We start from the raw sequence: 24,970 nt of genomic DNA on the forward strand, positions 1-24,970 counted from the left end.
TCCAGTGACACGAAACAATTCGGTCGTCCAGTTAGGTAAGTAACCTTTGTCGAAAGTGCGTTTGGTTTTGCCAAGGCGCACCCAATCTCCTACGGTCAACTCTCCACTTTTCTTGGGGACAGCCCTCGTCGGGGACGTACCAAACAGGCGCTCAAACACCAGCACTTCGTTGTCGGGAGTCACTTCTTGCGGGGCACGTCCAATGCTTCGATGGTAAGATTGGTTGTACGCTTGCACCAGGTGCGGTAAGATGTCGATGTACTTCAGAGTGTGGTGATGCGTAAAATATTTCCACATGCGTTCTTTCAAAGTGCGTTGAAAACGTTCCACGATGCTGGCTTTGGTTTCGCGATTCTCCGTGGTAAAAAATGAATGTCACGTTTTTTTAATTCTTTTTGGAGAGCTTGGTTAAAAAATTCGGTGAATTTGTCCGTTTGCCATCGAAGAGGGTGACGACCGCTTTGTTTCAACACTCGTTGCAGGTATCGCACTAACTCGCTGCTGGATTTGGTAGTCATGGGTACGACCCAGGCAAATTTGGAAAAGACGTCGACGACACAAAACAAAAATTTGTAGCCACGATTGTAGCTGGCCAAATGAGAGACATCGGCTAAATCGGCTTGCCATTGATGATCGATGCCTTCCACTCGGGTGCGACTTCTGGAAAACTTGCGTCGAATGGGTTTGTGTAAAGTGTAGGTAGCTTGTTCTTGTAACCATCGTTGCACTTGAGGTAAACGGAGACTTTTCAGTCGAGTTTTGGCAGCACGATACAATTTTTGAACTCCTGCGTAACCTGCAGGATGGGAGGGATCGTAGTAAATGCTGGCTAACACTTTTGCCATTTTTTGGTTTGTGTGTTAATAAGGCACCCACTCTTGGAAGATGCTACTCTTTTTCTCTTGGGGTATTTTCTTGGATTGTAATGCTTTGCGTGTGCGACCGGCAATAGGTGTCGAGGAGGTGGAGGAGGAGGAGGACAATGCCTGAACAGGGGATATTTTTTCTTGTTTCACTTCTGTCTTCACCTTCTTTTTCTCTTCTGATGAAGAAGGGGTGGTCATTATCTTTTTAATCCATCCAATTCTGGAGGTAGGTGGTGTTGTTAACTTGCGTACTTTTTCTGGTGGAGTTTGAAACCCTTCCTCTTCTTCTTCTCTTTTTTCTGTCTTGGTCACTGGTAGTGGTGGTGGTGGTGGTACTGGTGATGGTGCAGGACTTTTCATCAAGGTCTTAAAATCTTTCAGAGTGGGTAGAGCTGTTTCGTCTAAAGATTTTTGGTGAAAGAGTTGCAGTCGTTGCAAGAGTTGACCGTACTTTTGCGATTTTTCTGTTTCGGACAAATTTTGGCGATCCATCAAGGACTGCAATTCGTGTTGTAACTGGGACATCTCGCTCAAATTGGGATTGGGAGGTAAATGCGGGGTGCGTTCTTCTTGCCAACGATGGTATTCCATCCATCGTTTGTAAGGCACTAAAGCTAGTTTTCGTCCTTCCATGGGGTTGTCAGGGGTCGATTCTGAGATCTTGGGACTTCCGAGGGTCTTTTTATCTTGCTCCCACCAGTCCTCCCAACATGGTTCCCAAGACTCCTTTCAGTAAGGGGCCTAACAAGAGGGGTAAAATGCCTCCACGTTGGACCAACATCTTCTTCTTTTGACGAATGGGAATTTTCTTTTGAACCATTTGGCGAAGAACGTGACGATGTTTGCCTAAGCAATGTTTCTGGTGTTTGGATAAAGGGATCGTGCCTTTCAAGACGTTCAAACAACATTCGCACACGGTATCGATGACCTCTTTGGAGGCCGATTGAATGAGTTTTTTTCGTAGGGGTGGAGAAGCTTTGGACAGGACAGATAACATGTCCCCATGTTTGACTAAACGAGGAGGCAGTCCTTTCCTTTTCTTTCCTTGGGGTTTTCTGGAGGGTGACATCTTCAGGAGCACCAAAACACTGATACCCCGACTTGGTCACAGGCCTTTTTTATACTGGAACGCGTCGCCACTGATTGTCTTTACGTCGTATTAGTTTGAGGACAGGCATGACACGTCGTGCAGGGGTACGTAACGGACTAAATCGAGCCAGTTCTTGCTTGGACAAATCCAGTAAACTTTGTAACATGCCCGATCTTTCTTGGACTTTGATTTTGGGAGAAGGTACTTTGTGAGCAGCAGCCACTGCCACTAAATTGGAGGGTCCTGCCACTGGGGAAGTTCTTTTTGGGGTCATCAACGGAGAAGTTCTTGGTGTGATCAACGTCTCCAAGTACTCTTCAGTTCTTGGTGTCATCAACAGAGAAGTGGATGAACGTGAGGATGCCGGAGACGCAGTCACCGCCGTGGCAGATCGTGGTTTGCGAATGTAGGGTTACGTCCTGGCCGAAGTGCCTCTGTTGCGACTAGTTTTCTTCTGTGGGCTTTTCTTTTTCTGGGGAATTTTTCTCTGTTTCTTTTTCTGGGGGCTTCTTTTCTTTTTCCGGGGTGGTGTCTGGTAAGAGGAGGGTCCCGCCACTGGAGAAGTTCTCCTTGGGGACCTGGTCTTTTTCTTCTTTTTGGGACTTCGTTGGACTTTTTTCTTTTGGAGAACTTTGGGGGCAGTAGGATCCCATCTTAACAGAGAGCGAATGATGACCCCTCCTAGAGTACCGCTCCCTCCAGGTTTCAAAATGATTTGTTTTTTGGTTTGAGTGTCGATGCGGGGATCGGCCAGTTGGACCAAAGCGACTTTGTTTCGATCGAAAAAGCGTTTGGTTTGATGAGGAATCTGAATGATTCCTTGGAGTAATTGACGTGCCGTCACCGTGAACCATCGTAAGACTTCTTTGAGACTAGCTTCTAAAACACGAGCTCGTATTTGTGGATTTTTTCTCGACTGATGCCATACAAGGCACGAATCAGTTTGACGGGAAGATGCGACTGAAGGGACGTCATGTTGACGTTGTGTGAGACAGACGAAAAGAGTCTGAGGTTTTTATAGATTTTTTTGTGGAGTGAAATTAAGTCGAGGACGGAGACGTGTACAGGACAGGTCCTCCGTCTTGGCACCAGTGGTGAAACAAGTGGGTACGAAATCGCAAATCCGTAGTCGTAGGTTTCAAATCGACAAGTAAATGGGCGTGAGGCGTTTGAGTGGCATCGTCGTACGCCTGAGTCAGCCAAGGCGTTCCTAACTGTTTGGCTAAGACTTGCACTTGCGATTTATCTCGAGGGCTTTTAAACAAGACCACGTAATGCGCATTGAGACTGATGGTGCGATGGGCTTTACTTTGTTGAAACAAATTTTGGGTGATGTAAACGAGATTGGCATTACGGTGATGCCCTTTGCGCGTGAACCACAGTTTAATTTCTTCTTCGTCTTCTCCTAACATGTCGTCGAAAATGACCAAATGGGTTTGACGGGAGTCAGAGACGATGCCGTCGTCTTCTTTAGGAATGCCTTCCACAAACACGATGGAATCGCCTTGACTTTCTCGCAAGAGGCTGTACGCCGATTGCCACTCTTTGTAACACCACACGATCCGCTGAGGTGGTCGATCGATCAAATGATGTTTATGTTCGATCAAACGTTTGACGAATTCGGTTTTGCCTGAACCGCTAGGTCCAGCAACGAGCATGTTAAAGGGATGGCGAGGATACAAAGCCTCCCAACTGGCACGATCTAAGTGTTCGTCGATGACTTTGACAGTGGAGGAAGAGGGAGCAGAGACAGCAGAGGTAGCCATAGTGTCAGAAATGTCACTTGTGACACGAAAACAAACAAGACAAGAGTTTATATACTTTTTTCAGAACACGTTTATTGAATGTTTCAAACATGAATACGAAAGACAAAAATACATAAAAGCCAAAGGCTTAAGTACAAGGATAAAAGGCACATGATAACCATTAACGTGGAATAAACACAAGTGTCTGTACAACATGTTTTGGGTAAAGTTCTGACCAGTTCTATAGTAGGGGTAAGGTCACACAAGTGTCCTCCCGAAAGGGTGTTTCAGGCCTTTCCACGACAGTCCTGTCCTGGGTGACGGGTTCTTCTGGCACCGTCACTAACACAGGTTGAAAAGTAACTTTTTTCCTTGAACAACTCTCGTGCATACTGGGCCACTTCTTGGGTCCAAGCCTCAAAATCCCATTCTTTCCAGGCACGGACATCTGTCCAATGGGGATGTAAGTCACAAGCTACACACACATCGTCATACACGTCTTGGGTAGCTAAAAGTTGACGAATCTTTTTTTCCTGTTGAGGTCGAGAAGTATCCAGATGAAACCGCAAGGCTTTGAGCAAAAGGAGTTTTTCGTGACCATTTAAGGCCATTGAGGTGGTAAGTACTGTTCGTAAAGAGTCCACAAAGAATCGTCTGGTAAACGAAATCCCAGAAAACAAGTCACTAAGACACACACCACTTGTCGACCCAAATTGAATGGATACAGTTCTTGTAATAATTGATGGTAATGATCCACGGTTTGAATATGGTCATTGAGTTCCTTCCACGGAATCTGTTGGATTACATACGACATAAGTCGTGGCATGGCAGCCTGTTTTTATAGTCTCTTTGTTTCGGAAGCAATACACGTACTTTCTAGCCAGAGATCTTCGTTTTCCAGTGGGGAATGTAAATCTTGCATACTGTAACCGAAACGTCAGACTTTGTTTAGAAGTTTCCTCTTCCGCTAAGTAGATTCCACGTAAAATATGTCGGTAATCCTTTAACTTGTCTTCCTCAATGTGTTGTACTAGGTGAATCTCGAAGTAACCAAAATGATCAACACTTGGATGATCGGAGGGCTGGAAGTATTGAACAACGTCTGACCACTGAAACAATTTCTGACGAATCAGTTCTCTTATAGCATTCAGGTACCAGTGGCTAAAGATCTGGTGACGTAACGGATGCAATTGTTCCTTACGTTTCACTTGTATTTTGACCAGCTCTCGGTAAATCCTTTCTCTCAATTCCACAGGCAAAGCACGAATGTTCTCTTGTAAAGTATTCATCAATAAGTCAGTTCGTACAATTCACAATCTTCTCCTAGAGAGCAAAAGTAATCCACATAGTGAGTAATTTCTGACCACTGCCATTCAGGGTAACGTCCAAGAATGTCATTGAACTCTTTTGATGTAAACGGTCTAAAGCGATATAATAGGATGAATGCACCCTTGACCCAAAGAAATCTAACGCACTGGTTGACTTTTTTCACTTTCCTCTTATGAATTTCTCTACACAAAAGTTCTACAGTGACCCATTGAGATTTCACTCTGGCAAGTCCCTGCCAAACTTCCTTGTAAATCTTCTCTTGCAGTTCTTTAGGTAATGATTCAATATCGTTTGTGAAATGAAGTTTAAATACTGGTCTCGTTGATGTCCAACATTTGACTCCTAGCCAAACTGGTTTCTTCTTCGTCAACGACATGGTAAGTTACTTTAATGTCTCGGTCCCACTAAGGGTAAGTAATGACAATTCGGTGACCATCGAGCATGTTCTACGTAGGCCGAATCTTGCGGTTCCCAGTGGTGAAGTGACACACCGCAACTGAAGCACTTGACTTTATCTCCTTCGCCCAAGTAGAAAAATCCGGCTCTGGCTAATTCTTCGGGGGTCGGGCCTCCCAGATACTTAGGCCATTTTCCTTTGAACGATTGAAGACGATTTTCAAAGTCGCAGTATTCCGACAAACGCACAGGGAACGAATATTCGTCTTTCACAGGTTCGTTTCGATGAGTGTTGAGTGACATGGGCAGGAGTTTGTTCAGGGCTGGATGACATCCGTAGGGGGGTAGACGTGAAGGTGAACATTCCCCTTTAAAACGAAACCCAGTAAAATGTCCAAGAGGACGAGCAGCATCACTTTCGCATCCCTCAGGTTTGACACGCACAGCATCCCTTTCCATGATAGGGGTCGTGAGAACAAAGTTCCCATGATGCTTTACGGCATCGCTCAGGTCACAACGTACAGAATCGTACCCATCGCAAGCCTCACAGTCGCACTCGTCTGCAAACTCCGTTACGCAATTACAATGGTAACCACATGGACAATCGCAGTTTCCTTCCGGACATTTTCCGTCGCAATGCCTGGGTCTTATCTATCCAGTATTAGTCACACTAGAGGAAGATACAACTTTTTTACAATCCCCAAACTGAAACGATGTCTCTTTCAAAGTATTCATCTTGTTCGCTTGGTCTTGGTAGTCACAATGAACTATCGATCTTGCCTAGGGTTCCTTTTTATATACAGACCAATACCGACGTGTCCATACGGCAACGTAAAGTGATTGGGAAGTCGAACTCGCTTCTGGTACACGATTTGATAGACTTTTTCCGAGGGCCGACTGACGATGTGGTGAGTGGGTAAACGTACAATCTTGTTCGGTTGGTGAGTGGTCACTTTAAAGTGTTGATCTTTTCCAGACTGCAAGGTTTCTTTCAGTACCCCAAAGTTGACCACTCGACTGGTACGATAATTCAGAGTCAATCCTTTCACTTTGCACTGCGTGTGCACTTCTCCTTGTTTGTCCCGGTATTCGTAGCCGTAATTTTTGGGACCGCCACTGACGAAACTTAGAATCTTGTCGTCGGGATGCTCGTCTGTCCAGGCTCCTAAACGGTCTCCTTCGATGTTAGGGTCCTGTTGACTCGGGTGATGGATGTAAATGCAACTGTCCGTGTCAAAGTAAAGGACGCGTTCCCCTAACAGTTCTAAAGCTTCGTACAATTTTAAACGAGCATGAGCTGTCACGTAAGCCGCAATGATGACATTTCCAAAAGGGTCGTCTTGTACAAAGTCAAGATCTTCTTCGTAATTGACCAAGATTAAATCCTCGCGAACGACGTCCACGTGTTTCATGTATTTGGTTTTGTCGTGAATCATCTGGAAGTAGCGGGAAGGTTCTGTCAAATTTTCCGTCTTGGGTAAACACGGTCGTTGTGCCATTTTACCCCACAAGCAATTTAACATCACTTTGGCAAACGATCGCCTGCCTTCGTTTTTTTCGATGTGGTCTAAAGAGATGCCTTCTTGTTCGTAGTATTTCTCTTTGAATTGTATTTGGTCTTCGGGAGTGTGACACCAGGAAGGATAGCCGCTGGCTTCTTGCTTCAGTTTCAAAAAGGCATCCACGTAGTCAGCGAAAATGCCTTTCTGACTGGGATCACCCTTGTGGTATTGTTGTGTCTTGGGAAAGTGGCAAATTTCGTACACTTCTAACAGTTGGTATCCCATGTCCATAGCTTTGAACAATTCTACGCTGACCCAGGTTCCCGTCAAGGTCCGTTCTTCCTGGCTGTGCTGACAAGGTTGGTCTTGGTTGCACGTTTCGGCACAAGTACGGCACAAGGGAAACAGCAGTTTGCCTTGGCAATGGTGAGGTAAGACGGGATGATATAGGTTCTTGGGAGGCAAAACTTTGCACTTGATCAAGCCTTCGTATTGCCGAATGTTTTTCAAGTCGGTGTGTTCCGTCAACAATTGCGGGTGCCCTACAGGAAAGCGACAATATTTGCACACGTAGGGATACAGCGAACACACGTCCAAGTATTTGATTTCTTCTCCTTTCTCTTCGTCGGTTTGGTACAGCAAACAGGTGGCATTGGTCCTTCCTCCGTACAAACTAACCCTCGGGTTCAGCGGGTCCATGAACTGGTAACTTTCCACGAGGCGTTTAAACTCGGGATCGGTTTTCATACGGTGATCGAACTCGTGTTCCCACATTTCCACCACTTGGTATCCTTCCTGTTCCAACTTTAGGCGTCGCTGACAAGTGTCCTGGTACAAGTCTTCCATGGTCCGTTGTAAAAACTGATTTTTAGTGCTACGATCAGGGTAACAGACGGGACATCCGTGAAATAAGCAACCGTTAAACTCGTACACGATCTTTGGGTTTTCTAAGTCCCAGCCATCTACCGAATACGTTCCGATGGTCTTTTCGCCTCCTCCGTTGCGGGCATGCTGAATCCATTTGTCTTCCTTGTCGCACAAGTAATGTAACCAGCGTAGGGCTTTGACCGAGTATTGACGTTTGACATAGTGGGTCGATTTAGGGCTGATGACAGCCACGGTGTTTTCAGGCATGAATCGTTGCCGCTACACTAAGGAACACGCTTTGGCAATGGTGCAAGCTTCCTTCAAAGGATTGACCCCTCCGTGTTCCATGAACAGTTCTCGAAATTTTCCACAGCAACGCCGTAAAATGTCCACGTCGGAACGACAATACTTTAGCATTTCTTCCTGAAAGTCGAAAGGGTCTGAGGCGTGAGGCTGGTACCAAGCGTAGAAAGCTTCTCGTTGTTCGGTGCGCATGTTGTCGGGGTCGTAATAGTGAGCCTCAGGTAAATGGGGTAGAACGACGTTTTGATTGGCTTCCGTATTGAAAAAGTGTGGAAAGTACCCTTTAGCCATTTCTGTCATTCCAAACGATTTAGGCATTCGACTCAAAGGCATGGCCAAATAGCTCATCGAATCTTTAAACTGTACTTGTCCCACTTGCATGAAAATGATTTTGGCTCCGTTCAAAGTGACTTTAGGACGTTCGGTGCCTTGCTCCGTATAGTATCTGAGAAGAAACTGTCCATCGTATCCGGAGAAATTGTGAGCCATCACCGTGGCATGACGATGTCTTGTCGACGGGGTCTAAAACCCATTGGGCAAAATCGGCTAACGTGTTCGGTCCCCGAAAGATTTTTTCACGCCCTCCAGGAATCTTGCTGCAGTGAGGGCAATGACTGAAAATAGTTTCTTGAATGCACTTCTCGCACGCTCGATGAGCCACGCAGAAATTAGGAATGTGAATGCCGGTCTCTTGCATGCATTCGAAATCGAAAAAGATGAAATTGCCTTTCTTCTTGTGACCGTCCTCTTTCTCTGGTGGAGGTTGGTATTTTTGCACGTAGCATTGGTGTTCCAAGTCCACGATGTGGTGACAAATGTGACATTTTTTTTCCTGAACATACGTGTGCCGTGGTACTATTGGTACGTATGCCTTGTCCACAGGTAGGGCACAATCTCAGGAGTTGACAAGCACATTTCTGCTGTGAACCTTGCGTCTTCAGATGTTGTTGGTAACAGGTAGGGCTGACAAATGTGCGCAGACAAGTTGAACAAGGCACTGGTCCTTCGCTCAGACAGGGTGAAGAGGCTAAACATCCTGAGCATTTCATTCCACAATGCTTGTGTTGCTCTCGATTATTATAACCATGGTCACATTTCTCACAGTAATAACTGTATTTCAGGAATCCGGTGATACTGGTAATGGTATCGAAATGTTCATCGTGATAATAGACATGAATGTATTTTCCGTCCTTAAAGTCTAGGCCTCGAAACAACAGAGGTCCGCGCACTTCTTGAGGGTGCACTTTCAAGGTGTATCGTGGAGCTAGGGCATTTTGCAATTTTTGCATCTCAGGAATGCCACAGGGTGTGTCTTTGGACAGTCCGGCTTGTTGTAACAGGAGTTCTGCTTCGTTTCGTTGTTTGGCTCGGTCCGATTGTCGAATCGTTTTCCAGGCTCTTTTCCATTCTGTCGTGTCGTTCTTGTTGGCATAGGTTCGTCCCACCACGATGGCTCGAGCTAAGCACATCTGGTCTTGAGGGTTGTGAATTTGGACGAGGCTACGCTTAATGCTACGAAGCTCGTTCACCAATAACATCTTTTTGCGTCCGGTCCCTTGATGAGGAGAGACGTGTGTCATGTCCAGTGTGGCGTTTCCATCGGTGATGTCAAACTGGTCATTAGATTGTTGCACGTGTTGAATCTTGTCCATGACTTTGGAAGCGGTCAATTCTGCAGGGGTGCTAAACTCGATCCAAACAGGGGATTTCAAACCGTCATGTTGTATGGAAAGTCTGAAGCGATCGTTTTCTTTGGGTTGACATTGTCGCTTGAGTGTGGTGAGCAAAGAATCCCACACCCCAGTGATGAACACCTCTGCTTTCTCTAACGGCACTTCAGCCTTGAAATCTTTAAACTTCACTGTGTATTTGTAAGCCGTGGTTCTAAATTTTCTAGAGGAGCGCTTTTCCGTCTCTCGAATGGAATAGTATTTTTCAGGGTTGACTAAGGGTGACGAACTTGGTTTAGAGGGTTCGGATTCTGGTTCACTCATGTCCTCTTCAAAATCACTGGCATGAATTTGTGCCAAGATTTCAGCTCTGGTACGAGGCGATAGATCACGTTTCTGCCTCTTACTTTTTTCTTCTTCTTCTTTCTTCTCGAATGAATAGGATCGTTTCATCTTGATAGCAAAACGTCAAATGACTCAAGTTTAAACACCATGGACTAATTTATAGTCGTGGCAGACCAGCGTATATAAAAGGGTGTGCGTGTCTTGTCCTTTCACTATTCATTTCACTCTCTAACCGAGCACAACGATGGAAGAGACTAGCCAAATTGAACGTTTCGTCAGAGCTTTGCGAAGGGTGATTAGAAAATTCTCTTCAGACCAGCCCACGGACTACTCTCCTTCCTTTCGAGATAAAAGTCAAGATACTTACTATATCTGTCAGAAGAAAGGGCATTGGTCTTCAGAGTGTCCAGACCGTCAAAAAAGAAAAAAAGGGGCTAAAAAAGACAAAAGTAAAGATACCTGTTATTATTGTCAAGAAAAAGGACATTGGTCTCCAGATTGCCCAAAAAAGAAACAACAGGAGTCAGAAGAAAAGAGGGATTCTTCAGAAGAAGAGAAGGATTCTTCAAAGGAAGAGAGGGATTCTTCAGAGGAAGAAGAGGAAGAAAGAAGACAATTCTATTTAGAAGAAGCAAAGAAAAAGAAACAGGAGAAGAAAAGAAGAAGGGAAGAAAGTGAGGAGGAAGAAGAGGAAAAGAAGGTGAAGAAATTTAAAAAACAGAGAGAGTAAACAAGGAGACAAAAGAAGTCAATGAACTTTTTAAAGTGTTCTGTTGTGAATTGTGAATTGGATTGTAACAATGGATAAAAGAATAAATTAATTATATAAGGTAAGTGTCTTTGAGTTTTGATTTTAAAATAAGAACGTACACTCACGCACTCATACACAGACACGTACTATAGGGGTAAAATGGGTTGTTTTTTTTGAGTTATTGGCAAATTGAAAGGCTATCTCTTTTCGAGAGACGTGGGTGGCCCTGAAAAGGGCCTTTTTGGTGTAGGGGTGAGTTTAAGCAATCAACTTTAACTGCCTTAAGCCTTTGCCACGGCCAAGGCCTACTTCTGGACTGCGTACTGTTGATGATAATGATGATTTGGTTGAAATCACTAAGGGTGGTACGACAGGCTTAGTCACAGGGTGGACGTGTTTAGCTCGGGAAGGTCGTATTCTCTTCGGTCGTAATAAAGAAGTCTGATACATTTGTTTCAGACTTCTTAACTCCGCTAAAATGTCCAACAGTACCGTGACCGTTTGATTTTCACCCTCTTGTTTCTTTGCTGCTACTTCTTCTTCTTGTTGTTTTTTTCTTACCTCTTCTTCTTGCTGCTGTTGCTGTAGGAGAAAAGCTTGTTCCGCTTCCTTTTGTCGTTGTATAAATTTCTCCAATTCTTCTTTCTGTCTCTGTCTAAAATTCTCCACTTGCGGTAATGAAGAAGAAGGTAACGAAGGTTCCGGAACAAATTCTTGCGAGGTAAGAAAATCCACAAAATCCCAATTTACCTCTTCTGAAAGTAAGTCCGGGTTCCCTTGGGTGGTCTCCACTGCTGGTGCACCCCAATTAATCGTTTTCTGAGTTTCCGTCATGTTGAATCACTGTCACATAGATTGACTACACACAGGCGCTAGCGAATCTATATAGACCAAGTGACGTCACAGACTGTTCTCTTCGGATTGGATGCGGGCTGACTGAATTTTGTCACGCGTGTTCGGATTGGTCAATGAACTCAATCCGTTTCAATCCTTCCTCTACCTATAAATAAGCGCAGTTCAGTGCATTGATTCACCTGTTCTCGTCGCTTCAAGATGTGGACCACAGTCGAATCATCCACCCTTGTGTCTTCAGTGATGTTTAGGACGGACATGCTCATGTATGTCCGGTCCAAGTGGACCGTTGTCGACAAGTCAGACACCAGTCTGTGGATACGAAGAGTATACGTAGAAAGACAAGGTTGCCTCAAGAGGACACTGATTTATGGCCCTCGAGTAAGACGCAGCTTGAGGACAAGAAGATGCCGCAGATGCCCTTTATGTTAAGGTCATATCAACATAAACCCAAATGCCCTTTTCAGGGCCACCCACATTTCTCGAGAAGAGAATGACTTTCGATTGCCTACCCCTTTTTAAAAAAAATCTTTTATTTTTATTTTTTTTATTTTTAAAAAAAAAATCCCATGTTCAATTCCCCTTGTCCCTAGATAGACCCACACTTTATTCCCCCATGTTCAATTCCCCTTGAGGCTATATTTGCCCACGATTTTTCTCCATGTTAAATTTCCCTTGAGGCTATATTTGCCCAGGGGGGTCTGTAATGCTAATTCCCATTGAGGCTCTAGAGCCCCCATTTACTACTTAAATAATGTCAAGTTTTGAAATGTATGCATGCTACAAATGGGTCCATAAAATTGCAATATTTCGTATAATGTCTTATTTTGTTATCAATAAGGCTTTGCCTGTTTAGTTCATTATCGTTCAGTAGAATAATTATGTAAACTGGGGATAAATAATATAACTATATCAACAAATATATTTCAAATTCCGAAGAAGAAAAAGATCTATTTTATGTAATAGCTGGTATATATCATGTAGTATATCACAATTAAACAACATATACATGGTTGCGTTTATGTCATACACAGCAAATGCTTATTACATCTTAATAATATATGTAATGTCCTCATTATTCTGTACTGGAATAATTTGCAAAAATTTCAAGAAATTATGGATATGTACTGTGAATGATGTGCACTACATTTCGTTAAAAGTTTTTTTCTTCATTTCTCCCGTAACCTAGCTGACCGTAGGGGTGCCACTGATGACTTTGTGACAATTTTTCTCCATTTTGCCCTATTCTCTATGCCTGTCCACTTTTTTGATATTATCTTCCCAAATATTCTTATGTCTACCTCATTTTCTCTTTCCCTTCAATCTGCCCTGTAGGATTGTCTTTGATATGTCAGTTGAGAGCGAGACGTGACCAGACCATCATAGTTTGTGTTCCTTTACAGGGGTGAGCAGATCTTTGTAAGGTCTAATTGCAACTTGGATCTTAATGCACACATTCTCCATAAAGATGTTGTCCAAGTATTTTCAGGATCCTTCAATAACATCTCATCTCTAAGGCATTGATTCTTCTAGTTCTGCTGCCAGGGTTCATGTCTCACATGCATATGGGTTTATGGACACAAGGAAGAAGCACATAAGCTTGATCTTGGACCAAAACGTGATGTTACTATCCCTCCAAACAACCTAGCCATTGCAATTGTTGGAAAGAACCTTAGTATATTTTTTACCAGCCGGCCACCAGTCAAAGATTTTGAACTTGCCGCCCGGCTAATGCATCATGTATGTACATCAATGGCAACATGTATGTACATCAAGGTGTTTTTCAATCACTGAATTCTGTCATTGTAAATATCAGCACAGCTAATTGAGCAACACATTTTCCCACAAAGCAGGTGGCTGAAGTAGGACTGACAAGTCTTTGAATTTTGCCGCACACCTATTACATGCGTATCAAGGAATCCCGCCTGAGTGATTTTCTGCGTCCCAGATCAAATATTGGCGTTCAATTACGCTTAATTAAGCGTTTCCGAGATCTCTGTGAACCTTCATCAGAGGCAATAACACCTAGGTGTTTGAAGCTTGTCACTTTGCCAAGCATCTGTTCATTCAATCTGATTTAGTTTTGGATGCCACTAGTGTTGTTTTTCACTAGCTTGGTCCTTTCAGTGCTATCTCCATCACATTCCTTAGTGATGCTTGGTTAAGACGGTTCACTAATGTTTCCAGTTTTTGTTCAACACCAGCTAAGCGACTGATATCATCAGGTTGGTGATTGTTATGTCTCCAACACTGACACTGTTGTCATGGTCGTCCAAAGCATCAGACGTTATCCTTTCCAGGTAGAATTTTAAGAGAATGGGTGAGAAAAGACATCTGATTCTGACTGTGGTTATGAATCAGCTTGCTCTGTTGCCATTGATGAGAACAGCGCTAGTCGCCTTTTCATACAGGTTCTATGCTGTTAATTAGTTTTGTGCTTATGTTGTATATCCGCATGATTGCATGGTATATACCCTGTGGAAACCCGACATGAAGTCAATGATGATAGAGGTCCTGTTGATCATGCAGATAATTTAGCAGAGGAGTCCAATATTGAGGAGCTGTTCTCTACTGTTACACCCTGCTCCTGTTTTTTCAGGAATGATGTGCTATGCTTGTGGTTTCAGTCTGTTTATGATGATCTTAAGCAGTGTATCCCCCAGGGGTGTAAAATTGAGGGCAAAAAAAACTTTGGTGTCAGAACTGGGGGTCAAATAAAAAATGTGGGGGTTAAATATGTACTGACAAAGTTTCATATGACTTGTACCTTTTCAGTTTGAAATAGGATATGGCAACTTGCACAACATACTCTCTCTCTCTCTCTCTAAACATACAAATAAATCAACATGCACAGTTAACAAACAAATGCATTGTCCATTAAGAGAATAATTTTATTAGTTTATTTTTGTTTTAAAGTCGAACGTTTAACAGTCTCCTTATAATCAATATGAAGCAATATTATATCCCAACACAGTACATAAAAGCCAATACAAAAAGCCAAATAAACATTTTTAACAAAATGGCAGTCAAATTACTGCCTTTCATAAAATGTGTACTATCATCGGTTTCATTGTACTTCGTCCTAGAACATATTTATCCAAATATCAAGGAGGATAATGATTCATCTTCTTTCTAATAAGTTACACTTGAACTTTAAGATCTATCTTTTATTGCAGCAAAGTTAAAAACCAACAAAATCTGCAATGACCCGCTGACTTAGTAATCCAAATAACGCATGTGTCTCTGCAAGTTTACTGATTTCTTTTTTGTGAAAGAATGTCTTGGGTTATAATGTGTTCTCCAGATATCTTGTGGCGAACGAGGGCAGATTTTAAAAAATTCTAAAACCCTGTTCGAAGGATTATTCACTTTTGCAGTCTTCACAATCACGCGATCATAAGCCACACCTGTACTCCTAATGTATGAATACCGTATTCCAGTTAAAGGCATTATTTTCTCCATTTTTCATTAAAGTTAGATTCACAGTTACTCTTTTGTGTTCTGCTTCTTTCACTTTCTTCGCTAATGATGTTTTAGTGCTCGTCGTTTTAATCTGGAGATCACTTTCTAGTGCAACATGCATTGAGATGAAACATTTAGATGACAGCTTGCTGAGCTCGATGGAAATTGTATGAGAGCTTGCGAGATTAGGGGAAGCTACTCAGTCATAACATTGCCTATGCTAGTCTGGTTCATTGTTTCGAATGTTCCCTGCGTTGCACTCTGGCACTGCTATACGAATAGAGGAGCGCAAGGCAAGGAACAAACAAAGCGGGGATCCTGTCAGTGCTTATACTCGAAGTATATACGATGCCATCCATCGTTCAATGCATTGGGTATTAAATAAATCCTGATCTTATTATGAAAATTCGTAAAAAACACGGCAACAAAATTTGTGCGTCAGTTTTCTCCAGCGTGCGTCCCTGACGCACAAATGTGCGTAATGGGAAACACTGCTTAAGCATATCCTTGTTTTCGTGACTGATAAGGCTGATTATTAGTTCTGGTACAGTGCAGATTCTCCTTTATTCAAAACGAACAATGGTAAGAGAATGGGTCCATGGTGTGGGCCATTTCTCTTATTTGCCAGATTATGGTGCCGATTGTTTTGAGGACATGAACAATGGATATTCCTCCAGCTTGAACAAGTTAAGCTGGTGTATTGTGTATTCCAGCTGACTTCACTTTCTTTGTGCCTATACTGCAGCCTATATTTCTTCACTGAAGAGCAAGTGGTCAGCGTATAGTGTGGAACATCTTAGTCTTAAGAAGTCTCCCGGTTGTACAGCTCTGAACAGTATTCGTTCCATCCGTTAAAAACCTCTTTATCTTCTTTGAGACTCTTACCAGCCTTGTTCTGAATCATGGTGGATATACCGTTTTTCTATTGTCAGGTCTTTCACCAAGTGGGATGACATTGGGATCTTAATATGGTCCAGGCTTTTCTCAGCTTCTTACATGTGTCCTCTAACCAGCTTTCTTTCGCTTTGTTTAAGCTTTTCTTCATTCTGTTGTTAATCTCCCTGTAATGTTCTGATCCTTTAGGTTGTGATATTTTCCGTCAGTATGTGATATGTCCATCTCCTAAATAGTGTGTGGGTACCAATGAGTTTAAATACGTTATAATAAATCAGAAATAGATGCTACTTTATATTTGAGCAGTTGTTCGACTAGGGTAGTGCAATTTTAAAACTATATCTAAGAAGTGAAACAATCCCATGATTATACGAATGCAACTCCCAGTTCTGACTGTCAGCAACTGTTACAACTATTACATATGTCTATAACTCATTAACATTTCTAATTTTTATTCATGACTGTAAACTATGATGATTATCTAAAGCCAAACTTTGTGTACGCAACTCAAATCCCAATTCCATGAGTGGTATTAAACAGTAAAACGAGCTGCAAGACAGTGGATATGTACATTCAAATCTTTAGCCAGCTCATGTAAAGTGCTTTATCTGCACATATGACAAAGTATGGCTTCCGAGAGACCTGGTTGAGAAAGCACGACTAATCTGCGGGTTGTTTATTTTGCAGTTAGTTGTGCAAACATGTATTCATAAATGGAAATATGATATGATATGTCGGTTCTGTTGATCTCTACAGCCTGTGTCAAACTGTATAAATTGTATTGTTCTTCAACATTTGCACTTAAATCTTTCATCATCAATGATTTATGTGTAACAATACTCCAGGAACTATCCTTAATCAATGCCATAGCTTTTGCAATTGTCACATTTTAGTTTCCATTTATTTGCCTGAGTAATTTACATTAGCTAATGTAGACATTTCGGTAGCAGTAAGATGGGCGATGATTACCAGTCACTTTCATACTATCGAGATACCTTTTTATTTTAGAATGTTGTTACCTATTGTGTCAATTAAATTACCACCCATCCCACTACTGATATGGAATGCACAATTTAGTAATGTCAGTGGAAAGTGCAAGCCTACCTACCAATGCCAGGGAATGCAACTTTTAGCAATCATAGTTGTACCACATAATTACCGTATGATCCCATGTCATCTATGTGCTGGTCAAAGTTGTCATTTGTCTATTTGTCCGTATTCATTAGTTGTCATTTGTCTATTTGTCCGTATTCATTAGTTGTCATTTGTCTGTTTGCCTATATTCATTAGTTGTCATTTGCCTATTTGTCCGTATTCATTAGTTGTCATTTGACTGTTTGCCTATATTCATTAGTTGTCATTTGTCTGTTTGTCCGTATTCATTAGTTGTCATTTGTCTGTTTGCCTATATTCATTAGTTGTCATTTGTCTATTTGTCCGTATTCATTAGTTGTCATTTGTCTGTTTGCCTATATTCATTAGTTGTCATTTGTCTATTTGTCCGTATTCATTAGTTGTCATTTGTCTGTTTGCCTATATTCATTAGTTGTCATTTGTCTGTTTGCCTGTATTCATTAGTTGTCCTTTGTCTATTTGTCCGTATTCATTAGTTGTCATTTGTCTGTTTGCCTGTATTCATTAGTTGTCATTTATCTGTTTGCCTGTATTCATTAGTTGTCATTTGTCTGTTTGCCTGTATTCATTAGTTGTCATATGTCTGTTTGCTTGTATTTATTAGTTGTCATTTGTCTATTTGTCCGTATTCATTAGTTGTCATTTGTTTGTTTGCCTGTAGTCATTAGTTGCCATTTGTCTATTTGTTTGTATTCATTAGCTGTCATTTGTCTGTTTGCCCGTACTCATTAGTTGTCATTTGTTTATTTGCATGTATTCATTAGTTGTCATTTGTCTGTTTGTCCGTATTCATTAGTTGTCATTTGTCTGTTTGCCTGTATTCATTCATCAGTTTTTGTTTGGATCCCGTTCATTCAAATTTTGAAATAACATTATACTTTTGTTAATTTTTGTTCAGCAAAACTGGCGGGCGGAAGAAGTTCTTCATACGGAATCAGATTTGGTGGACATATTACTGTGTTTCATACGTACACACTCACAGATCTGAAAAAGAAGGACGCATGGCACGGTGACTCCAAGTGCTACACGTTTCAGAGCGATACTTTTTGATAGATACCATCAAGATTTAAAGTTATATTTTTCCATTTGCAATGGAACTCATTTACAACTAAGTCATACATAACGAACTTCATGCTATAACAACATGCTTTATTCATTACATAAATATGACTTGTGTGTTTCTCTCTGGGTTTCAGATAATTAGTTTTGAAAAAGTGAATATTATGTATCCAACGTGTTTATATCAGTTTGCACTGTTATTGCTTGGTAGATTGCTTTTTTGTGGTAATTCACATTGTATGTACTCTGGAGATTGCTTTGACAAGCTTTTGTGCAGAAAGTGCTTCATAATGATTGCATCTTTGTTAGATTTTGATGGAACAAATGTAAGGTTACCAACACGTAAATCTCAATCTTCATCGGAAAAAAAGCATATCACACACTTTCTTGTTTACAGATTTTGTAAAGGCATATCACACACTTTCTTGTTTACAGATTTTGTAAAGGCATATCACAAACTTTCATGTTTACAAATTTTATAAAGGCATACCACACCCTTTCTTGTTTACTTATTTTATAAACGCATACCACACACTTTCTTGTTTACATATTTTATAAAGGCATATCACACACTTTCTTGTTTACATATTTTATAAAGGCATACCACACACTTTCTTGTTTACATATTTTATAAAGGCATACCACACACTTTCTTGTTTACATGTTTGATAAAGGCATACCACACACTTTCTTGTTTACATATTTTATAAAGGCATACCACACACTTTCTTGTTTACGTATTTTATAAAGGCATACCACACACTTTCTTGTTTACAAATTTTATAAAGGCATATCACACACTTTCTTGTTTACAGATTTTATAAAGACATACCACACAGTTTCTTGTTTACAAATTTTATAAAAGCATATCACACACTTTCTTGTTTGCATATTTTATAAAGGCATACCACAGTTTATAGTTTACAGATTGTTTTGTGTGCCTTGTCCTCCACAGCTAATTTCTGAAATACGAATGTTTGCGAACACATTATTTGCAGGGATATATCATGTTGCACGTAAGAATAGATTTGTTGATGATTTATATATTCATAGTTTAATGATTGACATCATCCTTGTTACGAACCAATCAGAGGTTAATATTCGTTGAGATGAATATTTGCTTTGTTTATTACTGTAATAGCTGTTTCGAATACAATTATGAAAGAATGTTTGCATTTGTTGTATTTTGATTGGTCACATTCAAATTAAATGCTGTATTTGAATTGGGCACATTCAAATTAAATGTTGTATTTTGATTGGTCACATAGTGAGTCACATTCAAATTAAATGCTGTATTTTAATTGGTCATATAGGGAATCACATTCAGATTAAATGGTGTATTACAATTGGTCTCACAGGGTGTCACTTCAAAAGAAATGCTATATTTTAATTGGTCACATAGGGACTCACATTCAAATTAAATGCTGTGTTTGAATTGGCCATATAGGGAGTCACATTCAAATTAAATGCTGTATTTCAATTGGTCACATATGGAGTCACATTCAGATTAAATGCTGTGTTTGAATTGGCCATATAGGGTGTCACTTCAAAAGAAATGCTGTATTTTAATAAGTCACATAGGGAGTCACATTCAAATTAAATGCTGTATTTCAGTTGGTCTCATAGGGTGTCACTTCAAAAGAAATGCTGTATTTTAATTGGTCACATAGGGAGTCACATTTAAATTAAATGCTGTATTTCAATTGGTCACATAGGGTGTCACTTCAAAAGAAATGCTGTATTTCAATTGGTCCCATAGGGAGTCCCTTTCAGACTGAATGCTGTATTTCAATTGGCCATATAGGGTGTCACTTCAAAAGAAATGATGCAGTTCAATTGGTCACATAGGGTGTAACTTCAAAAAAAATGCTTTATTTTAATTGGCCATATAGGCAATCCCCTTCAGATGAAATACTGTATTTAAATTGGTCACATAGGGTGTCACTTCAGAAGAAATGTAGTAATTCAGTTGGTCACGTAGGATGTCACTTCAACAGAAACACTGTATTTCAATTGGTCACATAGAGTGTCACTTAAACAGTAACGCAGTAACGCTGTATTTCAATTGGTCACACAGGTGTCACTTCAAAAGAAATGCTGTATTTCGATTGGCCATATAGGGTGTCACTTAAACAGTAACGCAGTAGTTCTATTGGTCACATAGGGTGTCACTTCAAAAGTAATGCTGTATTTCAATTGGCCATATAGGGTGTCACTTCAAAATAATTGCTTTATTTCAATTGGTCAGATAGGGAATCCCCTTCAGAAGAAATGTATTTTCCAATGATCATATATCTTGTCACTTCAAACTAAATGCTATAGGTCATATCAGGGTCCCCTTAAAAAATGCTGTCTTTCATTTAGCCATATACTGGGTCCCCTTACAAAATGCTGTCTTTCATTTAGTCATATGCTGGGCCCATTCAAAAGAAATGCTGCATTTCATTTAGTCATATACTGGGTCCCCTTAAAAAATGCTGTCTTTCATTTAGTCATATGCTGGGTCCCCTTAAAAATGCTGTCTTTCATTTGGTCATATGCTGGGCCGATTCAAAAGAAACGCTGTCTTTCATTTGGTCATATGCCGGGTCCATTCAAAAGAAATGCTGTATTTCAATTGACCATTTTGTTACGGGGTAGCGTTGGCCGTTTAACTTCCGGTGATCACTCAATACTCAATACGTTCTCTATGGCTGATAAACTCTAATTAGAGTAAAGGCCCAGTTAAACTTAGACATTAATTCCATGCGGTCTCTAATTCTCTGATGAAATCTGGAATCCTTACAATAAGAATGGGACTAGTGACGAAGTCTGGAATCCTTACAATAAGAATGGGACTAGTGATGAAGTCTGGAACCCTTACAATAAGAGTGGGACTAGTGATGAAGTCTGGAATCCTTACAATAAGAATGGGACTAGTGATGAAGTCTGGAATCCTTACAATAAGAGTGGGACTAGTGATGAAGTCTGGAATCCTTACAATAAGAATGGGACTAGTGATGAAGTCTGGAATCCTTACAATAAGAGTGGGACTAGTGATGAAGTCTGGAATCCTTACAATAAGAATGGGACTAGTGATGAAGTCCGGAATCCTTACAATAAGAGTGGGACTAGTGATGAAGTCTGGAATCCTTACAATAAGAATGGGACTAGGGATGAAGTCTGGAATCCTTACAATAAGAGTGGGACTAGTGATGAAGTGGGGAATCCTTACAATAAGAATGGGACTAGTGATGAAGTGGGGAATCCTTACAATAAGAATGGGACTAGTGATGAAGTCTGGAATCCTTACAATAAGAATGGGACTAGTGATGAAGTCTGGAATCCTTACAATAAGAGTGGGACTAGTGATGAAGTCTGGAATCCTTACAATAAGAGTGGGACTAGTGATGAAGTCTGGAATCCTTACAATATGAGTGGGACCAGTGATGAAGTCTGGAATCCTTACAATAAGAGTGGGATTAGTGATGAAGTCTGGAATCCTTACAATACGAGTGAGACTAGTGATGAAGTGGGGAATCCTTGCAATAAGAATGGGACTAGTGATGAAGTGGGGAATCCTTGCAATAAGAATGGGACTAGTGATGAAGTGGGGAATCCTTACAATAAGAATGGGACTAGTGATGAAGTCTGGAATCGTTACAATAAGAATGGGACTAGTGATGAAGTCTGGAATCCTTACAATAAGAATGGGACTAGTGATGAAGTCTGGAATCCTTACAATAAGAATGGGACTAGTGATGAAGTGGGGAATCCTTACAATAAGAATGGGACTAGTGATGAAGTTGGGAATCCTTACAATAAGAATGGGACTAGTGATGAAGTCTGGAATCCTTACAATAAGAATGGGACTAGTGATGAAGTCTGGAATCCTTACAATAAGAATGGGACTAGTGATGAAGTCTGGAATCCTTACAATAAGAATGGGACTAGTGATGAAGTCTGGAATCCTTACAATAAGAATGGGACTAGTGATGAAGTCTGGAATCCTTACAATAAGAATGGGACTAGTGATGAAGTGGGGAATCCTTACAATAAGAATGGGACTAGTGATGAAGTTGGGAATCCTTATAATAAGAATGGGACTAGTGATGAAGTCTGGAATCCTTACAATAAGAATGGGACTAGTGATGAAGTCTGGAATCCTAACAATAAGAATGGGACTAGTGATGAAGTCTGGAATCCTTACAATAAGAATGGGACTAGTGATGAAGTGGGAAATCCTTACAATTAGAATGGGACTAGTGATGAAGTCTGGAATCCTTACAATAAGAATGGGACTAGTGATGAAGTCTGGAATCGTTACAATAAGAATGGGACTAGTGATGAAGTCTGGAATCCTTACAATAAGAATGGGACAAGTGATGAAGTCTGGAATCCTTACAATAAGAATGGGACTAGTGATGAAGTCTGGAATCCTTACAATAAGAATGGGACTAGTGATGAAGTGGGGAATGCTTACAATAAGAATGGGACTAGTGATGAAGTGGGGAATCCTTACAATAAGAATGGGACTAGTGATGAAGTCTGGAATCCTTACAATAAGAGTGGGACTAGTGATGAAGTCTGGAATCCTTACAATAAGAATGGGACTAGTGATGAAGTGGGGAATCCTTACAATAAGAATGGGACTAGTGATGAAGTGGGGAATCCTAACAAAAAGAATGGGACTAGTGATGAAGTCTGGAATCCTTACAATAAGAATGGGACTAGTGATGAAGTCTGGAATCCTTACAATAAGAATGGGACTAGTGATGAAGTGGGGAATCCTTACAATAAGAATGGGACTAGTGATGAAGTGGGGAATCCTTACAATAAGAATGGGACTAGTGATGGAGTGGGTAATCCTTACAATAAGAATGGGACTAGTGATGAAGTCTGGAATCCTTACAATAAGAATGGGACTAGTGATGAAATGGGGAATCGTTACAATAAGAATGGGACTAGTGATGAAGTCTGGAATCCTTACAATAAGAATGGGACTAGTGATGAAGTCTGGAATCCTTACAATAAGAATGGGACTAGTGATGAAATGGGGAATCCTTACAATAAGAATGGGACTAGTGATGAAGTCTGGAATCCTTACAATAAGAGTGGGACTAGTGATGAAGTCAGTAATCCTTACAATAAGAGTGGGACTAGTGATGAAGTGAGGAATCCTTACAATAAGAATTGGACTAGTGATGAAGTCTGGAATCCTTACAATAAGAATGGGACTAGTGATGAAGTGGGGAATCCTTACAATAAGAATGGGACTAGTGATGAAGTGGGGAATCCTTACAATAAGAATGGGACTAGTGATGAAGTGGGGAATCCTTACAATAAGAATGGGACTAGTGATGAAGTCTGGAATCCTTACAATAAGAATGGGACTAGTGATGAAGTCTGGAATCCTTACAATAAGAATGGGACTAGTGATGAAGTCTGGAATCCTTACAATAAGAATGGGACTAGTGATGGAGTGGGGAATCCTTGCAATAAGAATGGGACTAGTGATGAAGTGGGGAATCCTTACAATAAGAATGGGACTAGTGATGAAGTCTGGAATCCTTACAATAAGAATGGGACTAGTGATGAAGTAGGGAATCCTTACAATAAGAATGGGACTAGTGATGAAATGGGGAATCATTGCAATAAGAATGGCACTAGTGATGAAGTGGGGAATCCTTACAATAAGAATGGGACTAGTGATGAAGTGGGGAATCCTTACAAAAAGAATGGGACTAGTGATGAAGTCTGGAATCCTTACAATAAGAGTGGGACTAGTGATGAAGTCTGGAATCCTTACAATAAGAATGGGACTAGTGATGAAGTGGGGAATCCTTACAATAAGAATGGGACTAGTGATGAAGTGGGGAATCCTTACAATAAGAATGGGACTAGTGATGAAGTCTGGAATCCTTACAATAAGAATGGGACTAGTGATGAAGTCTGGAATCCTTACAATAAGAATGGGACTAGTGATGAAGTCTGAAATCCTTAGAATAAGAATGGGACTAGTGATGAAGTGGGGAATCCTTACAATAAGAATGGGACTAGTGATGGTGTGTGGAATCCTTACAATAAGAATGGGACTAGTGATGAAGTGGGGAATCCTTACAATAAGAATGGGACTAGTGATGAAGTCTGGAATCCTTACAATAAGAATGGGACTAGTGATGAAGTATGGATTCCTCACAATAAGAATGGGACTAGTGATGAAGTCTGGAATCCTTACAATAAGAATGGGACTAGTGATGAAATGGGGAATCCTTACAATAAGAATGGGACTAGTGATGAAGTCTGGAATCCTTAAAATAAGAGTGGGACTAGTGATGAAGTCTGGAATCCTTACAATAAGAGTGGGACTAGTGATGAAGTGGGGAATCCTTACAATAAGAATTGGACTAGTGATGAAGTCTGGAATCCTTACAATAAGAATGGGACTAGTGATGAAGTCTGGAATCCTTACAATAAGAATGGGACTAGTGATGAAGTTGGGAATCCTTACAATAAGAATGGGACTAGTGATGAAGTCTGGAATCCTTACAATAAGAATGGGACTAGTGATGAAGTCTGGAATCCTTACAATAAGAATGGGACTAGTGATGAAGTTGGGAATCCTTACAATAAGAATGGGACTAGTGATGAAGTCTGGAATCCTTACAATAAGAATGGGACTAGTGATGGAGTGGGGAATCCTTGCAATAAGAATGGGACTAGTGA

At 40.9% G+C, this 24,970-nt stretch overlaps 1 protein-coding gene across 2 annotated transcripts in view; it reads left to right on the top strand.

Moving 5' to 3' along the window:
• The window catches only part of LOC149803950 (inter-alpha-trypsin inhibitor heavy chain H3-like), a 193,756-nt gene extending 174,994 nt beyond the window's left edge, over nt 1-18,762 (top strand). For both annotated transcript variants that reach the window (XM_089953769.1, XM_089953771.1), the window contains one exon: nt 18,105-18,762. In XM_089953769.1, the coding sequence (XP_089809895.1) occupies nt 18,105-18,256 (152 nt within the window). In that variant the 3' untranslated portion in view covers nt 18,257-18,762. The remainder of the gene's footprint in view (nt 1-18,104) is intronic.
• The last annotated feature ends 6,208 nt before the right edge of the window (nt 18,763-24,970 follow it).

The sequence above is a fragment of the Sinohyriopsis cumingii genome, chromosome 3 (genome assembly GCF_028554795.1).
Source record: "Sinohyriopsis cumingii isolate HCF-2022 chromosome 3, ASM2855479v2, whole genome shotgun sequence".
NCBI lineage: Eukaryota > Metazoa > Mollusca > Bivalvia > Unionida > Unionidae > Sinohyriopsis > Sinohyriopsis cumingii.